This window comes from Biomphalaria glabrata, chromosome 7 (assembly GCF_947242115.1).
Source record: "Biomphalaria glabrata chromosome 7, xgBioGlab47.1, whole genome shotgun sequence".
NCBI classification, from domain to species: Eukaryota; Metazoa; Mollusca; class Gastropoda; family Planorbidae; genus Biomphalaria; species Biomphalaria glabrata.
This window is the reverse complement of record NC_074717.1, coordinates 44865078-44884120: the sequence shown is the minus strand read 5'-3', so window position 1 is coordinate 44884120 and position 19043 is coordinate 44865078. Positions and strand designations below refer to the sequence as shown.

Here is a 19043-nt window from a genome sequence, read left to right as displayed (position 1 = left end):
ACGAGGGATGTCTTATCTTATATAATACAGACGTTACTTCAAAAAAGAAGATGATTACGTCCTACGCGTCATGCATTTAGTCATGCATATTAACCAATGACAATGATGTGCCTTTTTTGATTCGTTTATTTAGAAACAGAGATTTTATTGGTTCTGCTTCAAAACTTCAAAATATATATTGTCTAAATCAGTGATGCTCAAAATACGGCCCACGGGCCAGATCCGCACGCCGAAACGTCGGCACTAAGTGTAGAAAATCCCGCTCCAAAAAAAATAATAAAAAAAACAATAATAAACGGTTCAAAAATTATCTATACCTACGTTGGAGCCCTAATTTTTTCTCAATTGGATTGGTACCATGACGGCCACATAACCTTTAACATTTGTGCGTTTATGAAATAGGACTCCGAACTAGAATAAGCTACCAGGAAAAGTGAACAGATCTTACTTTTTTGTGGAACATGATAATAATAAGCCAACATGTTTGTTTTATAAAGGAAGTGTGGCTATTTAAAAAAAAAAGGTAGGCCTACAATATAAACGGCGACATGAAACAACCACGGCGGCATTATTGGTTTGAGATGCGAATAAAAACTACGCATAGTGGTTGGTGTATTGATGAGACAAGAAAATGAGTCGGTGGTAAAGCTACATATGATTCACGATGATTGTCGGAAAGTAAAATGGCCCGCAGGTCAAATTAGGTTGGGCATCACTTGTCTAGATCTATCATTTAAAAATTCTTTTTAGGAGTTATGTGGGAATTCCCGGAAGATAAGAATAGCATTTAGTTTACGTAACGTTGGCGCGAAGGTGCCAATTTTGTTGATTTATATTTTAAAATCTAGTTTTTTGTTTTATATAATTTAACATTTTTCCAATTGTATTTTAAGCTTCTTGGGCATAGATCTAGATCTAGAGGTCAACGACTGAGCAAACATTTTTTTCCTGCCTATGTGAAATAACTGTAAATTTGCATTTAATTAGGCTACTTTTTTTCTTTAAAGATGACAAAGTTGGCAATTGTTATTGTTTTTAAGAAAGGAAATTGTCTGCTATTTATTAATTTTTTTACGGTAGTAGATCTAGTATTATGTTACCGATCTAGAGTTAGAGATATCTAAATCTAGACTGAACATTAAAAATGAGACGTTCAGCTCGACTTCAGACTTCTAGTGGTACTAGATCTGGTAATGACACTAGTGTCAGTCAATTCAAGTTACCAATTCGACTACCAGCACGGTCAAGAGTAAGAGTAGTGCCTGACCCCGTCACTCCCGTGCCTGCTGCTCCCGTGGACAAGACTAATAAAAGTACCTTAATGCACGGCTTGGATCAATGCAGTAAAAATGACTTAAAACGCAATTCCAAACGTAAAAAAAGAACTGACACTGATGATGGTTCAAAAAGATCTCGATCTAGTGATACTGATCTTGATAATCATAATATCAATTTAATCAATAATGATGTGGAAGGTAAAGAAAACTCAATAGTAAAAAATAGTGACTGTGTAAACAGCTTAACTATTTGGCCATCAGAAACTGCTGACGTTGACTATGAAGTTCAGACATATCAAAAGTTGAGAGAAGAAAATCTCAAAGCTAATCAACAATTATTTGCTAGCCTTGGTTTTGTCAATATCAAATCAATGATTGAAACACCCAAGCAAAAAAACAAACCATCTCAGAGAGGTTTAATTTTGACAAAGGAGGCTAAGGAACCTATAACTACAGAACTTAGACGTAGTTCGAGAATAAAACGGATTGACCCTCAAGGCACACCTTTACCAGAGGCAGTGGTGGAAGATACTCGTGAACATCGTCTTCCTTCAGGTCCCATTTCATTCAAGGATACTCTTTATTTAAATAAAAAAGACATCTCTGAAATGGAAGCTTGTTTCTTTACATCTCAAATGAATCAATCAAAACCAGTTGAAATCTATCAAGAATACTCATACAAAAAATTTGTTTCAACATTGCAAAGTGTAAATATTACTGAAAATCTTGTTGCAAAAGTTGTACCTGGAAGAGTTTTCTCTCTAGCGTGGCATCCTTATTCCGAAATGCTGATTTCTATAGCGGGAGACAAATATGGCCATGTAGGCTTATGGAATGTTAAAACGCAAGACAGTAGTGATATGGTGACAGTATTTAAACCTCATACAAAACCAGTTAGCCATGTAGCCATTTCCCCATTTTTAACCCACAAGTTGTATTCTTGTAGCTATGATTCAACGCTCAGATGTGGAGACTTTGAGAAATGTATCTTTGATGAAATATTTTCAGTTCCAGAGGAGCAGGATGATCTTTTTAGAAATTTTGATTTTGTTGATTCCTGTAACACAATGTTAGTTTCACAGTATAGTGGCAATGTGTCATTGGTTGATATTAGATCCCCACAGACAGATGCTGAGCATGTATACCAAGTAAGCAAAAAAAGTCTTCGCTCAGTAAGTGTCAATCCAGTTCAACCTCACTATTTCATTAGTGCTGGAAATGACACTTTGATCAACCTATGGGATTTGCGATTTATAAAACCCAAATCAGCTAAGCCAATTCAAATGCTTCATAACCATTCAAAATCAGTTTCCAGTGCCTACTTCTCCCCAACTGGTCATAAAATACTGTCCAGCTCTGCAGACAATACTATCATACTTTACAGAGTTGATGAAAGCATGACTATTGAACTTGAGAAATCAATTAAACACAATAATAATACTGGCAGGTGGCTTACAAAGTTCCAACCAAAATGGCATCCCATAGTGCAGGACATTTTTGTCAGTGGTTCCATGAATCGCCCACGAGAAATTGAAGTTTTTGATTCCAAGGGAACATTGTTAAGAGCTTTGACCAATGAAGATCATTTATCCTCTGTATGCAGTTTAAATGTGTTTCATCCAAATCAGCTTTGCACACTTGTTGGTGCTAATGCAAGTGGTAGATTGTTTGTTTTTATGTAATAGGCTTTTTTTCTGTCTAACTTTTGTAAGATAGAAACATTTGGATTGCCAATAATGCCTACTGTTGTTTATTTAAATCTATTTAAACTAAGGTAGTCAAGTTTTTCTAATCTTCTATGTGCATGGATTAATTTCGTAACTTTAGTATTTTACATCATAATTTTAAAGCTGTTAACTGTTTTTTACTTCTAGTTAATTTAATGCTTTTCTACAATATAAAACAAAATGTGTTACAATTTTTAAAGATAATCTAAGTTTTTCTACAATATAAAAGAATATTTTTGAATTTGTGTTATAAATTGTAAGAGCTTGGCTGCTTAATGAGTTAAGTTACATTTTAAAATATAGAATTAATTAAAATTTGATAGAATTATTATACTAAAAAAAATGAATCTATTATTTTGAAATAATTTTTTATTTAATTTTGTCCTTGTTTTGCCATTAGGGGACTTTTTAAAATTTTTACAATGTTTATATTTATATCTTACCATACTTCTTTTTTTAAATGTCAAAATCTGTGTAGGGAAAAGCTAATAGATGGATACTTCAGTTATTGTTACAAAATGTACACCTGAAAAATCACAATTAGCTCATGAAAAGATATCTGACATTAATTTAATTTACTTAAATATTGCTTCTTTTTACATTTGGATTTAAATTATAAAGAATATGTGTTCAAATGTATCATCAGGGGAGATGATCTGTTGTATCAAGATATGTATCCCATAAAAATCACTATCTCCCTCCCCTAAAAGAAATATGAATGTGCAGGACCTTTGTAGAGCCAACAATTTGAATCATTTGCTACACAATTTTAGCTAAATTTTATTAAGAATATTTAAATAGTTTAATTTTTTTTTCATTAAATTGACTGCCATGCAATATACAGATTTCATTTTTTTTTCATAATGTGAATTATGGCCTAATACTCTAGTTACTATTTTGGAGGGTTATGAATGAGACTACTTATGTTCCAGAAACTCAGAATTAGAACTAGTTAAAATCAGCCCATGTGGAGTGTCACCAGAGAATGCTGACCATGTCCTTTAAAACTGCATTCTTTACCAAGAGGCCCAAACAAGACATTGGCCCCAAAACACCCCAATAGAAAGAAAACTATATAGAGAGCTGCCTGATTTGGAAACCACTGCACAGTTCATCTCATATATTGGTCTAGTCATCTGAACGCTGAAAATGAGAATGAACTGGAAGAAGAAAAAGGAGGGTTACCGGTATAATGTTAATTTAAAAATATGAACTTAGTATTTTTTTTACATCTGCTTGAAGTGAAATAGCTTCATTGTCTGGAAGTGAAATAGCAGCTTCGTTGTCTGTTCAGTTCTCTACTCTTTCATTTGTTACTTATAAATATTGTTTGCTCTGTTTCAAGCTGACAATAAAGAAAAGAGACTATTGGACTTGAAATTACTATTAATTACAGCAGAAATTAGCATGATAAATGTGTATACATATACAGTACAACCTCCTAAGTAAGGTCATAGCTTTACACTCATTAGTTTCATGTGATTTCCAAATTGAACCCACCCATCAAAATGTGTTGTTGTTTTTTTTCTTATTACATGCCATGGCATAGCATCTCCTGACTAGGTCTGTGAGAAGTTTATTTAGGAACCACTGTACATGTAACAGTCACTATTATAGTTTAATTATTTCATCTTACATAGTTGTGGATTTTGTTAACATTTTCTTTAAAAAAATATGATGATGTTGGCAATGTATAAATCCTAAATATTGCATTAAATTTTCCATAAATGCTAACAAATGGAGTTGGTAGTAGTAGATTTTGATAATATTTCTGGACTATGCACCATAGCCTATGCTAAATAAAAATACTGAATAACGAAATATTTCTTTGGAATAAATGACATCTAAGCAATAGAGGCAGATTTCAAGCAGGTAAAGACATAAACCAACTGGTTGTTCCCCTCTGACAACCCCAAACCAATCTATACGTAGTTTACGACTTAGCTGCTTCACCAATGGACCTCATTCACCAATCGTAAACAAACAACATTTAGTCACGTGATCTTATTGATAAAACAATGGAAAAAACTGTCACGTGACAACCATCACGAATTAAACATGAGATAGAGCACCACGTGGCTAAATGTTGTTTGTTTACTGTTGGTGAAGGAGGTCCATTACATTTAGGCCATGTCAGGCTGTTCTCGTATCAATTTTATGGGTGCAGTTACTAAGTACACGTAGATGTGCTTGGGTTCTTACTACCGTAGTGCAGGTACATGTGATATAAATAAACACAACAACAGACGAAACTTTGCCTAGAATACACCAAGAAAGTCTTGTGCCAGCAAAGATTTATTTATATAAAATAACATATTATAGGTTTCCCTGGTCGAGATAACTGCCTGGTCGTGAACTGCCGTTAAGACTTCTCAATGGTCCCGGGTTCGTACTTTTCCCGCTGCCATGTCCCGTCGTCCTGCGGGAGGTTTGGACTAGGAAGTAAATTATTTTCAACTCTTAAGGAACACCCGAAACATGTAAAACATTTTACAAACAAAACAAACATAAAATAAGTGAGTAGCCGACATAAATGCCCAACCAGCTGTTCTAAATTGGCTTCATAAATACACTGCTGGTGAATCACAATAGCTCATAGATTCAGAATCTTTAGTAGACTACATCAAGTATCGAAAAGAGAACATAATGCTAATGTAACTAACTAAATTTAATACACCAAATAAATTCTTCTGAAGTCAACGACAAACTGCTAATTACAAAACAATAAAATGTTTTACATATTGTTTAAACAAGGACAACAAAGACTAGATATAGTCTATAACCTGTGATATAGAGATAGATCTATATTCAAAGTCTAAATAGAAAGTACTTCTGTCGGGCATGTGATCTTACAAGGGAGGTAAAAAAAGTTGGGCATTAATGGTAAAAGTTTTATTGGGTTATAGTTTTTATTTACATCGAGATTCTCTATCTCGTTCAATGCGTCAAGAAGCGAGAAAAGACGAATTTTATGGAGGAAAAAAAATTGGTAGCCATATTTATCGATACGTATTTTTTTAAAATCAGCGACAAACAAATAAGCAAGTAAGTTAAAGAATTTAGATTTTTATAGACTAATGAGACTTAGAATTGATCTATTTAAAAATGTTGAAAATTTTTTTCATAAGGTTTATCTCAGGCCAAAATACGTGTGTAGCTTTAGCTTTAATGGAGCTAATACACGTCATTTTCGTACAATTTTGGATCGTTTATAAACAAACATGTTACGAAACTTTGGCGCAGTAGATTCCCAAGACTCGATCCACACTCTTAGAATCTATTTTAGTTGTTGTTGCCCCCATCCCCTTTTCCAAGAATCGAACATTTAGACCTACTTAGACTATGATTACTATCCAGAAGTCCAGATTCTAATATAGATCTAGATAAAAAATTCTATTCTAAACCATTCCCTTTTTTTTTTATATCCCCTCCATTGCCAGCCATTATATTATTAATAAAACATTTATTAAATGTTGCCTAACAAAAAAACAACAAACAAACAAAACATAAACTCATAAGGAATGATAATGATAATGATAAACCTTGTTACGTCTTGTATTAAGTTGTATGATTATCACATTTGTAACTGTCATTGTAGAAGTAAAATATCTGAAATTATCAGAAATAATATCAAATCTTTCATCTTTCTTGTTATATTTAATAATGTTTGTAAAGCCCAGATTCTAGAATCTAGATCCATGTTATTTTAATTATAGTTATATTTAAAAGTTATATAGTAAATATACTAGAAAATGTTTATAAAATATAGCTTTTATAGAATATGTTTGTGTCTGTTTGTCTTTGCTATCAGTGTCTTGTATCTCTTTTGTGATGGTAAAATCTAATTTTTAATAAACTATTCAATTCTGGGTCAGATTTTAGATCATATAATAATATAATTTGCTTTATAAAAGTTATAAAATATTATTATTATTATTATTATTATTATAATGTTTATCAAAATTTATAATGAATTTAAAATGTAAGTCTAAAATGTTAGTTGTAATTGAGAAATCTAATAAAATCTGTAGAATGCTCAAATGGATCTAGAATGCTATCTTGGAAAAAAAAAAGGTTAACTAATTAAAGCTTTAAATAAATACCTACACAGATCTATTTTAATTAAAAAAATACTTTGCATTTTTAGTCATTCCCACAGTTTAATTTTAAAAGTCGTTTAAATTTAAGAAGAATGCAGCATTTCACATGAGAATAAAAAAAAAAGTCCTGCAAAAAAAGCTATCTTTTTTTCTGGGGTGGAAAAAAAAAGAGGAAGGAGGGGGGTATTCAATTGTTCAATTTTTTAAAGTTTCTTTTTTTTTTTTGCACTTTCAGTTGATATTAGCTTTTCTTTGGGTCATATATATATATAGTCTATATGCATATTGCCATTTGGTTACAGTGGTAGGAAGTTCTATTTCAAGAGAAAATCGCATCACTTCTAAATTTAAATTCAAAGGTCTTAGAAAAAGGAATCAACAGACAGTTGATCTAGATAAACTTCAATATATCTATTTATTTTAGATATAAATATACTATAGTGAATAAGAAATGGCTCAAAAAGTATTTTCTCTAAAAAAACAATTATAAGAAAATTATTAGTTCTAAAATCTCCTCCTGACATGAGGAGTTTATTAGAATTTATAATGCTTATCGAAATTGAGAGCTTAAAGGAAAAGTCTAAATCCGATTCAGATTGCATTAGCTGATTTTGCCCTGATTTCCACTAGTAAACAACTACAAAAAAGGGTCTTGGCTCATCTTTTTGCAAAAGCTGGTTTCTTTTTATTAGACTTATCTTCTTATCATGTAAAATACAGATTGTATGTTAATTCAAAAAAAAAAGATGATTACATCCTATGTGTGTTCCTAGATCAATCTAGTCATGCATTAAATAATTATCCAAACTCTGGGAGATGAGTGCAATGGGCAGAAAAATATAGAGGTGCAGATCTTAGAGAGGATGTGGAGATGGTTTGGTCACACCCTTAGAAAAAATACCAACAACAGAGCTAGACAGGTCTTAGAGTGGAACCCCCAGGGAACAAGACATAGAGGAAGACCAAAAAGAACATGGCAGAGCAGTATACTAGAGGAAGCCGAGAGGACAGGAAAGAGCTGGGAAGTCATTAAAAACTAGCAAGAGACCGTGGAGAGTGGCATGAAGAACTCAAAAGAAAGTTGATGATGATGTTGGTAATAATTACAGATTTTACATAGTGCTACTGTTACGGTGGACACTTAAATATAAATAAACTTGAAATAATGACACTCTCAGGTAAACACAAACAAGTTTAATTAGCCATCTTGATTACTGGAGTAGTTTCCCCTGTGCATGGGCACAACTCTTCCTAACCTATAACATTCCATCAACAGCTACTTTCATGTTTTATAGCATACTCTGAACGCTATGGTCCAATCTCATTTTTGGATCAGTGGGGGGAGGTGGTATCTGGGAGAAAGTTTTTCTATGCAGCCTCTAGGCGCTCAGTAAACACAACTCTGCTTGAGTCGGGTGTTGAACCTTGAGCCCCCTTCTTAGGCAGCCAAGCCAAGTTCAAGTATACTTAGCCTCTCGACCACGCTTTCCACATGTTAAACAATGACTTAAATTCTGCCAAGTCATTGGATTTCCTGGCTGGTTCAGGTAACCCATTCCATGCTCTAATAGCACTTGGGAAGAATGAGCATTTGTACAAGTTTGTCCTAGCAAATTGTACAAAGAATGTGCCTTTATCCTTGTTTCTTGTGACTTATGACTGACACCAGCCTTGTCATGGCACAGCAAACACTGAGCCATAGATTGAAAGCTGTTTAAAAATGTATATGTTTGTGAACTACCTTAAATCCCTAAATGGTTCAAAGAGGTGACAGTTATGATGCAGTGGGATAAGTTGCTCAATAGACAAGTCAATAAGAAGAAGAGGAGGTTTAAATTTCACAACAAAGGTGAAGGTGTATTGTGCCTAGGCTATAACCTTACTTCCAACAAAACTGAAAACTGAAGGTCTAGTGTGCAATATTACTATACTTCAAATAAAACTGAAGACTGAAGGTCTAGTGTGCGATAGTTATTACCTTTCCATTTGCAATGTGTCAATTTATAAGCTAGTGAGATGTAAATCAAAACATGCTGATATGACCTGTTCTACATTCAATTATTTATCCTTGTGTAAAAATCAAATTTACATGCATTAAAAAAAAACTTTGCTTTACAAAATGTAACAATTTATTTACCTTAACCTTACAAATTTGATCAACACTGAGAGGCTCACTAGTCCTGTCTTCAGCAATTATATCCATCCTGGCAAGGCTCATGTCCTGCTGCTACTATTCCATTAAAATTAGTCACCTTCATCTATCCCTTAGTCTGATGTACCTTTGAGGCACTACACAGTAGTGTGAACAGTCACATCCCTATTTTAGGTTGTCAGTTTATAGCTGGTGTGATATATTTGAATTCCAGTTGATTACAGACTGATTTAGCCATGAAGTTTGATTTCTTCACTCCTGGCTAGTGATAAAAGTCATCTCACAGTATTAGTAGTTATGTACATAATCGTCTTTTAAACAGGATTAACTCTCACTCAGTTCTCTCAAAGCTAGAACATTACCAATTCCCTTAGAAGATTTCCAGTTTCCCTAGAACATTACCATTTCCCCTTCCAAAATGTTTTATAATTTACAAAAAATCGACAACTCTTTTCTGAATAGTTTATTGTGCACCACATTGAAATGTGTCATTATTCTTGGCATAATTATATGTTTATATTGTGTTTTTTAGAATTCTAATTGGTGGCTATGCTCCTCTCTCTTCTTTGGTCATGGGCAAGGGGACTCTGGCAGAAGGATTTCTTGAAGACTTTGGGTGCCTAACAAACTTTTTATGTTGAATATTCCTAGTTCCATATCAAATGTAATGAAGCCTCTTAATTTATGTCCTTCACACACACATCATATATTTAATGTATTTCTATTTTGTATGTAGTTTTGGTTATGGTTTGATGGTTAAAATAAATTCCATAGTCGACCCACGGCATAGCATTCGCCACTATTTTGCAAGGCTGGCCTAAGGCCACTGCTACCTATGCAAACGCAGTGGGCCCCACACTTTCATAGGACTCGCGCTAATTCTAGGTGTAAATTATTAAATTAAACCATTTTATAACTTATAACAGATTTCCCGCGGTCGCCTAATTTATCAGGAGCTCCTGGAAAATGCAAAATATTAAAAAAATCTCCTGAAATATATAGACAAAAAATTGTCATTTTGGGGTGTCATTCAATATGGAAAATGCCAATCCTACTTGCGATAAAAAAAAACAGCATAAAATGCAATACCCGTAATTTTGTCTCGTGCCTCAAACTAACGATGAATTACTTGAGGTCAACAATTGTCAAAGATAGATTGAAACATTTGGTAATTCTTGCTACTGAGCGTGATCTATGTAGAAAACAGAATTTTATAATATACTGTATGACTTCACTACACGCAAGGCTCATAAAGTAATTCTGTACGTAGTAAAGAATGAATAAAATGCAAAGACAAATTTATTTTCTAATACAAACTCTTAATTTTCACTTATTATTCATATCCCAACCTAAACTTGGTCCCACGAAATCCATTTCGCATTGGGCCCTACAATGGTTACGTCCAGCCCTGCTATTTAGTGACGGGTGAATACAGAGTAGATTACTTGTTCTCCCCCCCCCCTCCTTTTTTTTTTCACTGCTAAAGTTACGTGGGGTAACTCTAGTCCGACTTGCAGAAATAAAAGAGTGATATTTCCTTTACTTCCTTTGTCCAAACTGTTGAGCCATGAAGAGAATTATATATATAGATTAGTATCATTTCTGAACCTCTCAGAAGTATTTGCTATCATAGCTTTGTACTATGAATCCTTGATGTCATCATCTCATCATCTGTCCCTTGATAGTTTCCATAACTATATCCCTCCATTTTTCCCGGTCAGCAGCTGTTCTTAGTAGGATATTAAGAGAGAGGCCAAATGCTATGATAAAGATAAAACCTTTCTTGATTTAGAAATATTGTTTTCACTTTTAATTTTTAAAGTATTTGGATGCTCATTATTCAACAGATCTTTGAGAGGGAAAAAAAAACTAACTTTCTATCCTGAAAAATGCCACATGATACATTTATATGTGGCTCATGCCAGGAGACATTTACAGATCTCAACGATTTTGTCAATCATAAAAAGAGTTGCCCCCCTGGTCCAGAACAGTCAGATATCAACCAGACAGTTATGGCTCAGTCAAGGGCAGAGATAATTCAGCTACACATGAATGAGTCAGGGGTGATAACGGGAATGACTTCTGATACAATTGGAGAAAGGGGTTAGTTACATTATGTTAACATTCTCCTGTTTCTAGTGTTATCCAGCAGCAAAGTTATCCTTTTCTTTTTTGTTAGTGTTATCCAGCTGCAAAGTTATCCTTTTCTTTTTTGTTAGTCTTATCCAGCAGCAAAGTTATCCTTTTCTTTTTTGCTAGTGTTATCCAGCTGCAAAGTTATCCTTTTCTTTTTTGTTAGTGTTATCCAGCAGCAAAGTTATCCTTTTCTTTTTTGCTAGTGTTATCCAGCAGCAAAGTTATCCTTTTCTTTTTTGCTAGTGTTATCCAGCAGCAAAGTTATCCTTTTCTTTTTTGCTAGTGTTATCCAGCAGCAAAGTTATCCTTTTCTTTTTTGCTAGTGTTATCCAGCAGCAAAGTTATCCTTTTCTTTTTTGTTAGTGTTATCCAGCAGCAAAGTTATCCTTTTCTTTTTTGCTAGTGTTATCCAGCAGCAAAGTTATCCTTTTCTTTTTTGTTAGTGTTATCCAGCAGCAAAGTTATCCTTTTCTTTTTTGCTAGTGTTATCCAGCAGCAAAGTTATCCTTTTCTTTTTTGCTAGTGTTATCCAGCAGCAAAGTTATCCTTTTCTTTTTTGCTAGTGTTATCCAGCAGCAAAGTTATCCTTTTCTTTTTTGTTAGTGTTATCCAGCAGCAAAGTTATCCTTTTCTTTTTTTGTTAGTCTTATCCAGCAGCAAAGTTATCCTTTTCTTTTTTGCTAGTGTTATCCAGCTGCAAAGTTATCCTTTTCTTTTTTGTTAGTGTTATCCAGCAGCAAAGTTATCCTTTTCTTTTTTGCTAGTGTTATCCAGCAGCAAAGTTATCCTTTTCTTTTTTGCTAGTGTTATCCAGCAGCAAAGTTATCCTTTTCTTTTTTGCTAGTGTTATCCAGCAGCAAAGTTATCCTTTTCTTTTTTGTTAGTGTTATCCAGCAGCAAAGTTATCCTTTTCTTTTTTGCTAGTGTTATCCAGCAGCAAAGTTATCCTTTTCTTTTTTGCTAGTGTTATCCAGCAGCAAAGTTATCCTTTTCTTTTTTGCTAGTGTTATCCAGCAGCAAAGTTATCCTTTTCTTTTTTGTTAGTGTTATCCAGCAGCAAAGTTATCCTTTTCTTTTTTGCTAGTGTTATCCAGCAGCAAAGTTATCCTTTTCTTTTTTGCTAGTGTTATCCAGCAGCAAAGTTATCCTTTTCTTTTTTGCTAGTGTTATCCAGCAGCAAAGTTATCCTTTTCTTTTTTGTTAGTGTTATCCAGCAGCAAAGTTATCCTTTTCTTTTTTGCTAGTGTTATCCAGCAGCAAAGTTATCCTTTTCTTTTTTGTTAGTGTTATCCAGCAGCAAAGTTATCCTTTTCTTTTTTGTTAGTGTTATCCAGCAGCAAAGTTATCCTTTTCTTTTTTGTTAGTGTTATCCAGCAGCAAAGTTATCCTTTTCTTTTTTGTTAGTGTTATCCAGCTGCAAAGTTATCCTTTTCTTTTTTGCTAGTGTTATCCAGCAGCAAAGTTATCCTTTTCTTTTTTGTTAGTGTTATCCAGCTGCAAAGTTATCCTTTTATTTTTTGTTAGTGTTATCCAGCTGCAAAGTTATCCTTTTATTTTTTGTTAGTGTTATCCAGCTGCAAAGTTATCCTTTTATTTTTTGTTAGTCTTATCCAGCTGCAAAGTTATCCTTTTATTTTTTGTTAGTCTTATCCAGCAGCAAAGTTATCCTTTTATTTTTTGTTAGTCTTATCCAGCAGCAAAGTTATCCTTTTCTTTTTTTGTTAGTGTTATCCAGCAGCAAAGTTATCCTTTTCTTTTTTGTCAGTGTTATCCAGCAGCAAAGTTATCCTTTTCTTTTTTGTTAGTGTTATCCAGCAGCAAAGTTATCCTTTTCTTTTTTTGTTAGTGTTATCCAGCAGCAAAGTTATCCTTTTCTTTTTTGTTAGTGTTATCCAGCAGCAAAGTTATCCTTTTCTTTTTTGTTAGTGTTATCCAGCAGCAAAGTTATCCTTTTCTTTTTTGCTAGTGTTATCCAGCAGCAAAGTTATCCTTTTCTTTTTTGCTAGTGTTATCCAGCAGCAAAGTTATCCTTTTCTTTTTTGCTAGTGTTATCCAGCAGCAAAGTTATCCTTTTCTTTTTTGTTAGTGTTATCCAGCAGCAAAGTTATCCTTTTCTTTTTTGCTAGTGTTATCCAGCAGCAAAGTTATCCTTTTCTTTTTTGCTAGTGTTATCCAGCAGCAAAGTTATCCTTTTCTTTTTTGCTAGTGTTATCCAGCAGCAAAGTTATCCTTTTCTTTTTTGTTAGTGTTATCCAGCAGCAAAGTTATCCTTTTCTTTTTTGCTAGTGTTATCCAGCAGCAAAGTTATCCTTTTCTTTTTTGTTAGTGTTATCCAGCAGCAAAGTTATCCTTTTCTTTTTTGTTAGTGTTATCCAGCAGCAAAGTTATCCTTTTCTTTTTTGTTAGTGTTATCCAGCAGCAAAGTTATCCTTTTCTTTTTTGTTAGTGTTATCCAGCTGCAAAGTTATCCTTTTCTTTTTTGCTAGTGTTATCCAGCAGCAAAGTTATCCTTTTCTTTTTTGTTAGTGTTATCCAGCTGCAAAGTTATCCTTTTATTTTTTGTTAGTGTTATCCAGCTGCAAAGTTATCCTTTTATTTTTTGTTAGTGTTATCCAGCTGCAAAGTTATCCTTTTATTTTTTGTTAGTCTTATCCAGCTGCAAAGTTATCCTTTTATTTTTTGTTAGTCTTATCCAGCAGCAAAGTTATCCTTTTATTTTTTGTTAGTCTTATCCAGCAGCAAAGTTATCCTTTTATTTTTTGTTAGTCTTATCCAGCAGCAAAGTTATCCTTTTCTTTTTTTGTTAGTGTTATCCAGCAGCAAAGTTATCCTTTTCTTTTTTGTTAGTGTTATCCAGCAGCAAAGTTATCCTTTTCTTTTTTGTTAGTGTTATCCAGCAGCAAAGTTATCCTTTTCTTTTTTTGTTAGTGTTATCCAGCAGCAAAGTTATCCTTTTCTTTTTTGTTAGTGTTATCCAGCAGCAAAGTTATCCTTTTCTTTTTTGTTAGTGTTATCCAGCAGCAAAGTTATCCTTTTCTTTTTTGCTAGTGTTATCCAGCAGCAAAGTTATCCTTTTCTTTTTTGCTAGTGTTATCCAGCAGCAAAGTTATCCTTTTCTTTTTTGCTAGTGTTATCCAGCAGCAAAGTTATCCTTTTCTTTTTTGTTAGTGTTATCCAGCAGCAAAGTTATCCTTTTCTTTTTTGCTAGTGTTATCCAGCAGCAAAGTTATCCTTTTCTTTTTTGTTAGTGTTATCCAGCAGCAAAGTTATCCTTTTCTTTTTTGTTAGTGTTATCCAGCAGCAAAGTTATCCTTTTCTTTTTTGTTAGTGTTATCCAGCAGCAAAGTTATCCTTTTCTTTTTTGTTAGTGTTATCCAGCAGCAAAGTTATCCTTTTCTTTTTTTGTTAGTGTTATCCAGCAGCAAAGTTATCCTTTTCTTTTTTTGTTAGTGTTATCCAGCAGCAAAGTTATCCTTTTCTTTTTTTGTTAGTCTTATCCAGCAGCTGAGTGAATGAAGTGTTTTTCTTTAGTGATATACAACAGCCAGGTTATCAATTATTTTTTTTAACTTATCCTTTAAGATATATTATTATATATTATTTGTAGATATTTTCTTAGGCCCATTTGAAAACTAATATAAAAAAATGTAATACTGTCTCTCAAACCTAAATCTGTTACAAAAAGATCTGACAGTAAGTAAAAATACCAACATGCTAAATCCATACAAATGACTGGTTTGAAAAAAATTTACTTGGCAAATACTAGTTTGATAGATCTGTTAAAATACCAGAAAGGAAAACTATTTGAATAAATAATTAAGTAAATTTACTTTGTTAATTTGTGAAACTTGGTTTCTGTACAAAATTGTGAAATCTTCTAACAAAACCTTCTTTAATAAATGTGAAATAATGTCAATATTGTATTGTATCCTGGCAGGTGATAAATTAAACAATGTCCCTCAGCTGGTATTTCTGACTGATGCAAGTATGACCTCTGACCTCGGCAGAACAGGTTTAGATGAGAGTGGGATGGAAGACAACTCTGCATCCAGCGCAGCACATCTTATTATACTAAATAGGTATAAACTTGAGCGTTGTTTACGTAATACAACTTTCTAACAAAATTAGGGTTTGAATGAAGGACTTGGTAATGAGAGAGAGAGAAAGGTATAAATGGGGTTTCCCTATGAGATCTCAGCCTCAGATCATGGAGAATTAATAATGGTAGAACTGCTCACTTGAGTTACGTGTGAAAGTTTCTACAGTTAATATAAGTCATTTGAATAAAACTTTGCACCAAGCCTTATGAAACTGTAAACCATATCCTCTTTGAATGCCCCTTCTTAACTAACCTTAGGCAGGCCCTACTTCCACTACAGCCCATCATAACCATTACCCTGTACGGCAATGCTGAACAACTGAAGAAAACAGCACACTTTTTTTTCCTTGGCACAGTCTGCAAAAGAGCTCACAGCTCAGCAGCAATCAAGCTGGCTAGAAGAAGTCATTTGAATAATATATATAAAGACACCAAAATAAAAGAGATAAAAAGTTGCAATGGTCAATGGTTTTGACTGTAATTTGTTTCATTAAGCTAATGATATTACCAGCTTCCCAGTAGCACAATCTTACACAAAATTTGAACACTCTAATGTGAGTATAACACTGCAGGCTTTTAACCTGTGACATAACAATGTATTCATATTCATAATATTTGTGATGCTTTGCAAATAATTTATAACTGAACACAGAATACAGATTGTTATTTTCTAGAATTATCTATTTCTAGTTGATTCTTTACATGGAAAGAAAAGTTAAAATCGATTCTCTTCATTCATTGGCAAGGTTTTGGTATCCTTTCCTCAACTGTTCTAAGATAAAATGACTTTTTCAGTGGTCAAATCAAGATTTAAAATATTGAGATGCTAATATCGACTTATTATATATTTTGAAAATCTTAAAGTATAAGAACATAGTAGCTTCACATGATGTGACAACCACACATTTCGGAAGATGAACAAATGACTATTGATTATTGATGTTATATATTTCATTAAGTGTTGGCTAGTTTCAACACTAAAGACTCTGCTTCAATAGCTCTCTTGCAGATCTCACTGTGAAAACAGAGACCAGCAATGGTGAGGTTCAAGAAACAGATCCTTTAAGGCCAGATGATCAAAGCAATAAAACAGAGATACTTTTACCAATAAAAAGTACTTATTTTTTTCTTCAAATTTGTTCTACCTTAATCTTCACTCTCGCTGTATAATTATTTTGTTTTTATATTTAATTTACATTAAAAAATTAAGGATTCAAAATTTTCTGATAACTGAAATGTATAATGGAAGGATGTGAACTCTATTTTTAGAAAAACGAGCTGGTCGTTCTAAAGCTGGAGAGGGGAAAATAAAACTCATCGAGGCTGTGCCACCAACTACTCCCAGGCCAACAGTTGCCGAGACAAGTAACATTAGATTTTTACATTAGTTTCTATGACTACATATTTATTTGTATTCTTGGTCTAACATTGCATCTTATAGTATATTATCTATTTTGGTTGTTGGTTGAATAAAAATTAAAAAATTTAAAATATTACTGAAGGTGTATTGTATTATATCTTCTAGCTCCTGATGGCAAGCTGTTGTGCCCTCAGTGTAAGAGAACATTTACAAAAGAACGTCATTTTAATACTCACAAATGTCTCGCCTCATCATCCTATGTTGATATTTCAAAGAAGGAAATAGTGAAAATTGATTCAGGTATTTTTTTTTCTCCTGTAATTTACAAGACCTATACAAATATTTGAAAAGGTTTCTTGCATACTTAGTTAGTGCTTAGGTGAAACACAAATTTCTGTAATAAACTAAAACCTATGGCCCTAAAACTTTTGATTACATGTCTAGATGAGGAAGATGAAGGCGCTGACCTTGAACTTGACGCTGGGGCTCAAGATGATGCAGAAGACGAATTTCATAGTGCTCTGGATGACATGCAAGTCGCAGAAAAAGAGGATGAAGAAGATGAGAAAGAAATGGAAAAAGGAGAACAAAAAGATAACGACGATTGGACTTGGAATAATAGAAAGGGGAAAAAAAGGAAACGGTCCAGCTATCAGGTAGAGCTTAAAGAGTAACAAGCAATATATATTTTTAAAATATAATTCATAATTTATGTTCAATTAATATAGTAAATTAAACATTTATATTTTATTAGTGGTTGAAAAATAAGGAGAAACACACAAAAAAAGCCAGTATGGGGATTGAAACCACAACATTGGTGTTATTAGCTGCATGACATTCTAACAACTAAGCTAACTAGCCGTACTACTGTGTGCTAAATAAAGATTCAAATTTTGTTGTTTTTAGTTTTTGACTTGTGGTTTTGAGCTTTGAATTGCGACTTGTGGTTTTTACTATAAAAGAAGTGTGAACTAATTGTAGGAATTTGAAAAAAAAACTATTTTGGGAAAGAAAGACGTTTTTTGGGTGAGCTACAAGGTGGTCAGCGTAACAGAAGTGCCCCACAACATAAACACTTTAAATACACAGCTTAGGCACCAACTATCTTTTCCTGGCAGTAGGCAGCTTCCAAATGAGACAGATGGAGATTTCTTACAAAAGCCACGGGATACACATTTGAAACCAAAAGGAAATCTACTGCCAAGAACAGATGTAGACGATGAAAAGAGAACCTATACCAACTACTGTCGTACGTCAGTTATGTCTGCGCTGGATGAAACAAAATATGTAGCTAGTACTGCATAGGAATGTTTTTTAAGACCTGTTTATCTCTTGTATTTTGGCTGAGCTGATAAAAAATTGCAAGATTAAATTTAGAACTAATAACTGTCTAACAATTCATTGCAGTTTGATATTGACTTGCACATGGATAGTTCAGGTGCTAAACAAATGAAAGTTGCAGCTGAAGCAATGGAACATTTGCCAATCTTCAAGACAGATGAGGAAAAAGTGGAGTTTGAAACATGCATTGATGTTGATTTGTCACAGGTATTCAGTAATACCTTTCTTCTTTTCAAAGCTGAAATACTCACACTTATACAATTGAAGTACTTGTTGGGTATTCATATTTTGTACCTGTTTAACAGTTTATTAGATTATTTATGTGTATCTATATTTAATCTTATATACTGGCTTATTCTTTATAAATCCAACATATTTCCATTCATTATTTTTCATCAACATTTTGAAATGAATTTCCTCAATGAACTTTATCATAAGATTTAACCATGTGATCTTCCATGCATATGAGATGATTTAAAAAAAAAAGACTCAAATGTTAACTTCACATTTACTTGATCAGGTGGACAATATGTTTCGTATACACATCATAGAGCAAGAGCTGAACGAAACGATTGGGATGACCTACAACACACCAACCATGTCTTCCCTCTCAGTGTACATCTGCAACATGTGTGAGAAAGTGTTCAAATCCCTGTCTCACATCAGACTTCACTGTGTCACGCACACTGACCTGAAACCTTTTCATTGTAACAAGTGTAAATTTACAACTAATTCTAAAGGTAATTTCTTCTTTTGTTCCTTGTTTTTTTCTTATAATAGTTCTTAAGTACGGTGGCTTGATGATATAGAGGCAGATCTGCAAAAGCTAAAAGTCCAGACATGGAGACGTA

General features: G+C 33.4%; 2 protein-coding genes across 4 annotated transcripts in view; both read left to right on the top strand.

Annotated features, from left to right (window-relative positions):
* Window positions 1-818: 818 nt before the first annotated feature.
* On the top strand, window positions 819-3841 carry LOC106079525 (WD repeat-containing protein 76-like). Its single transcript, XM_056036948.1, has one exon. It carries the CDS (start codon window positions 1145-1147, stop codon window positions 2957-2959), a length of 1815 nt encoding a protein of 604 aa, XP_055892923.1. The 5' UTR covers window positions 819-1144; the 3' UTR covers window positions 2960-3841.
* Window positions 3842-5936: 2095 nt separating this feature from the next.
* Window positions 5937-19043, top strand: part of LOC106063957 (zinc finger protein ZFAT-like) — a 32681-nt gene continuing 19574 nt past the window's right edge. The window contains exons 1-10 of one of the 3 annotated variants that reach the window (XM_056034600.1): window positions 5962-6049; window positions 9789-9872; window positions 11104-11359; window positions 15330-15471; window positions 16490-16605; window positions 16761-16856; window positions 17017-17151; window positions 17296-17507; window positions 18259-18399; window positions 18713-18932. In XM_056034600.1, the coding sequence (XP_055890575.1) occupies window positions 11146-11359; window positions 15330-15471; window positions 16490-16605; window positions 16761-16856; window positions 17017-17151; window positions 17296-17507; window positions 18259-18399; window positions 18713-18932 (1276 nt within the window). In that variant the 5' untranslated portion in view covers window positions 5962-6049; window positions 9789-9872; window positions 11104-11145. Of the gene's footprint in view, window positions 6050-7783; window positions 8201-9788; window positions 9873-11103; window positions 11360-15329; window positions 15472-16489; window positions 16606-16760; window positions 16857-17016; window positions 17152-17295; window positions 17508-18258; window positions 18400-18712; window positions 18933-19043 lie in introns of those variants that run through there. The other 2 variants (XM_056034599.1, XM_056034598.1) reach the window with 2 other exon arrangements.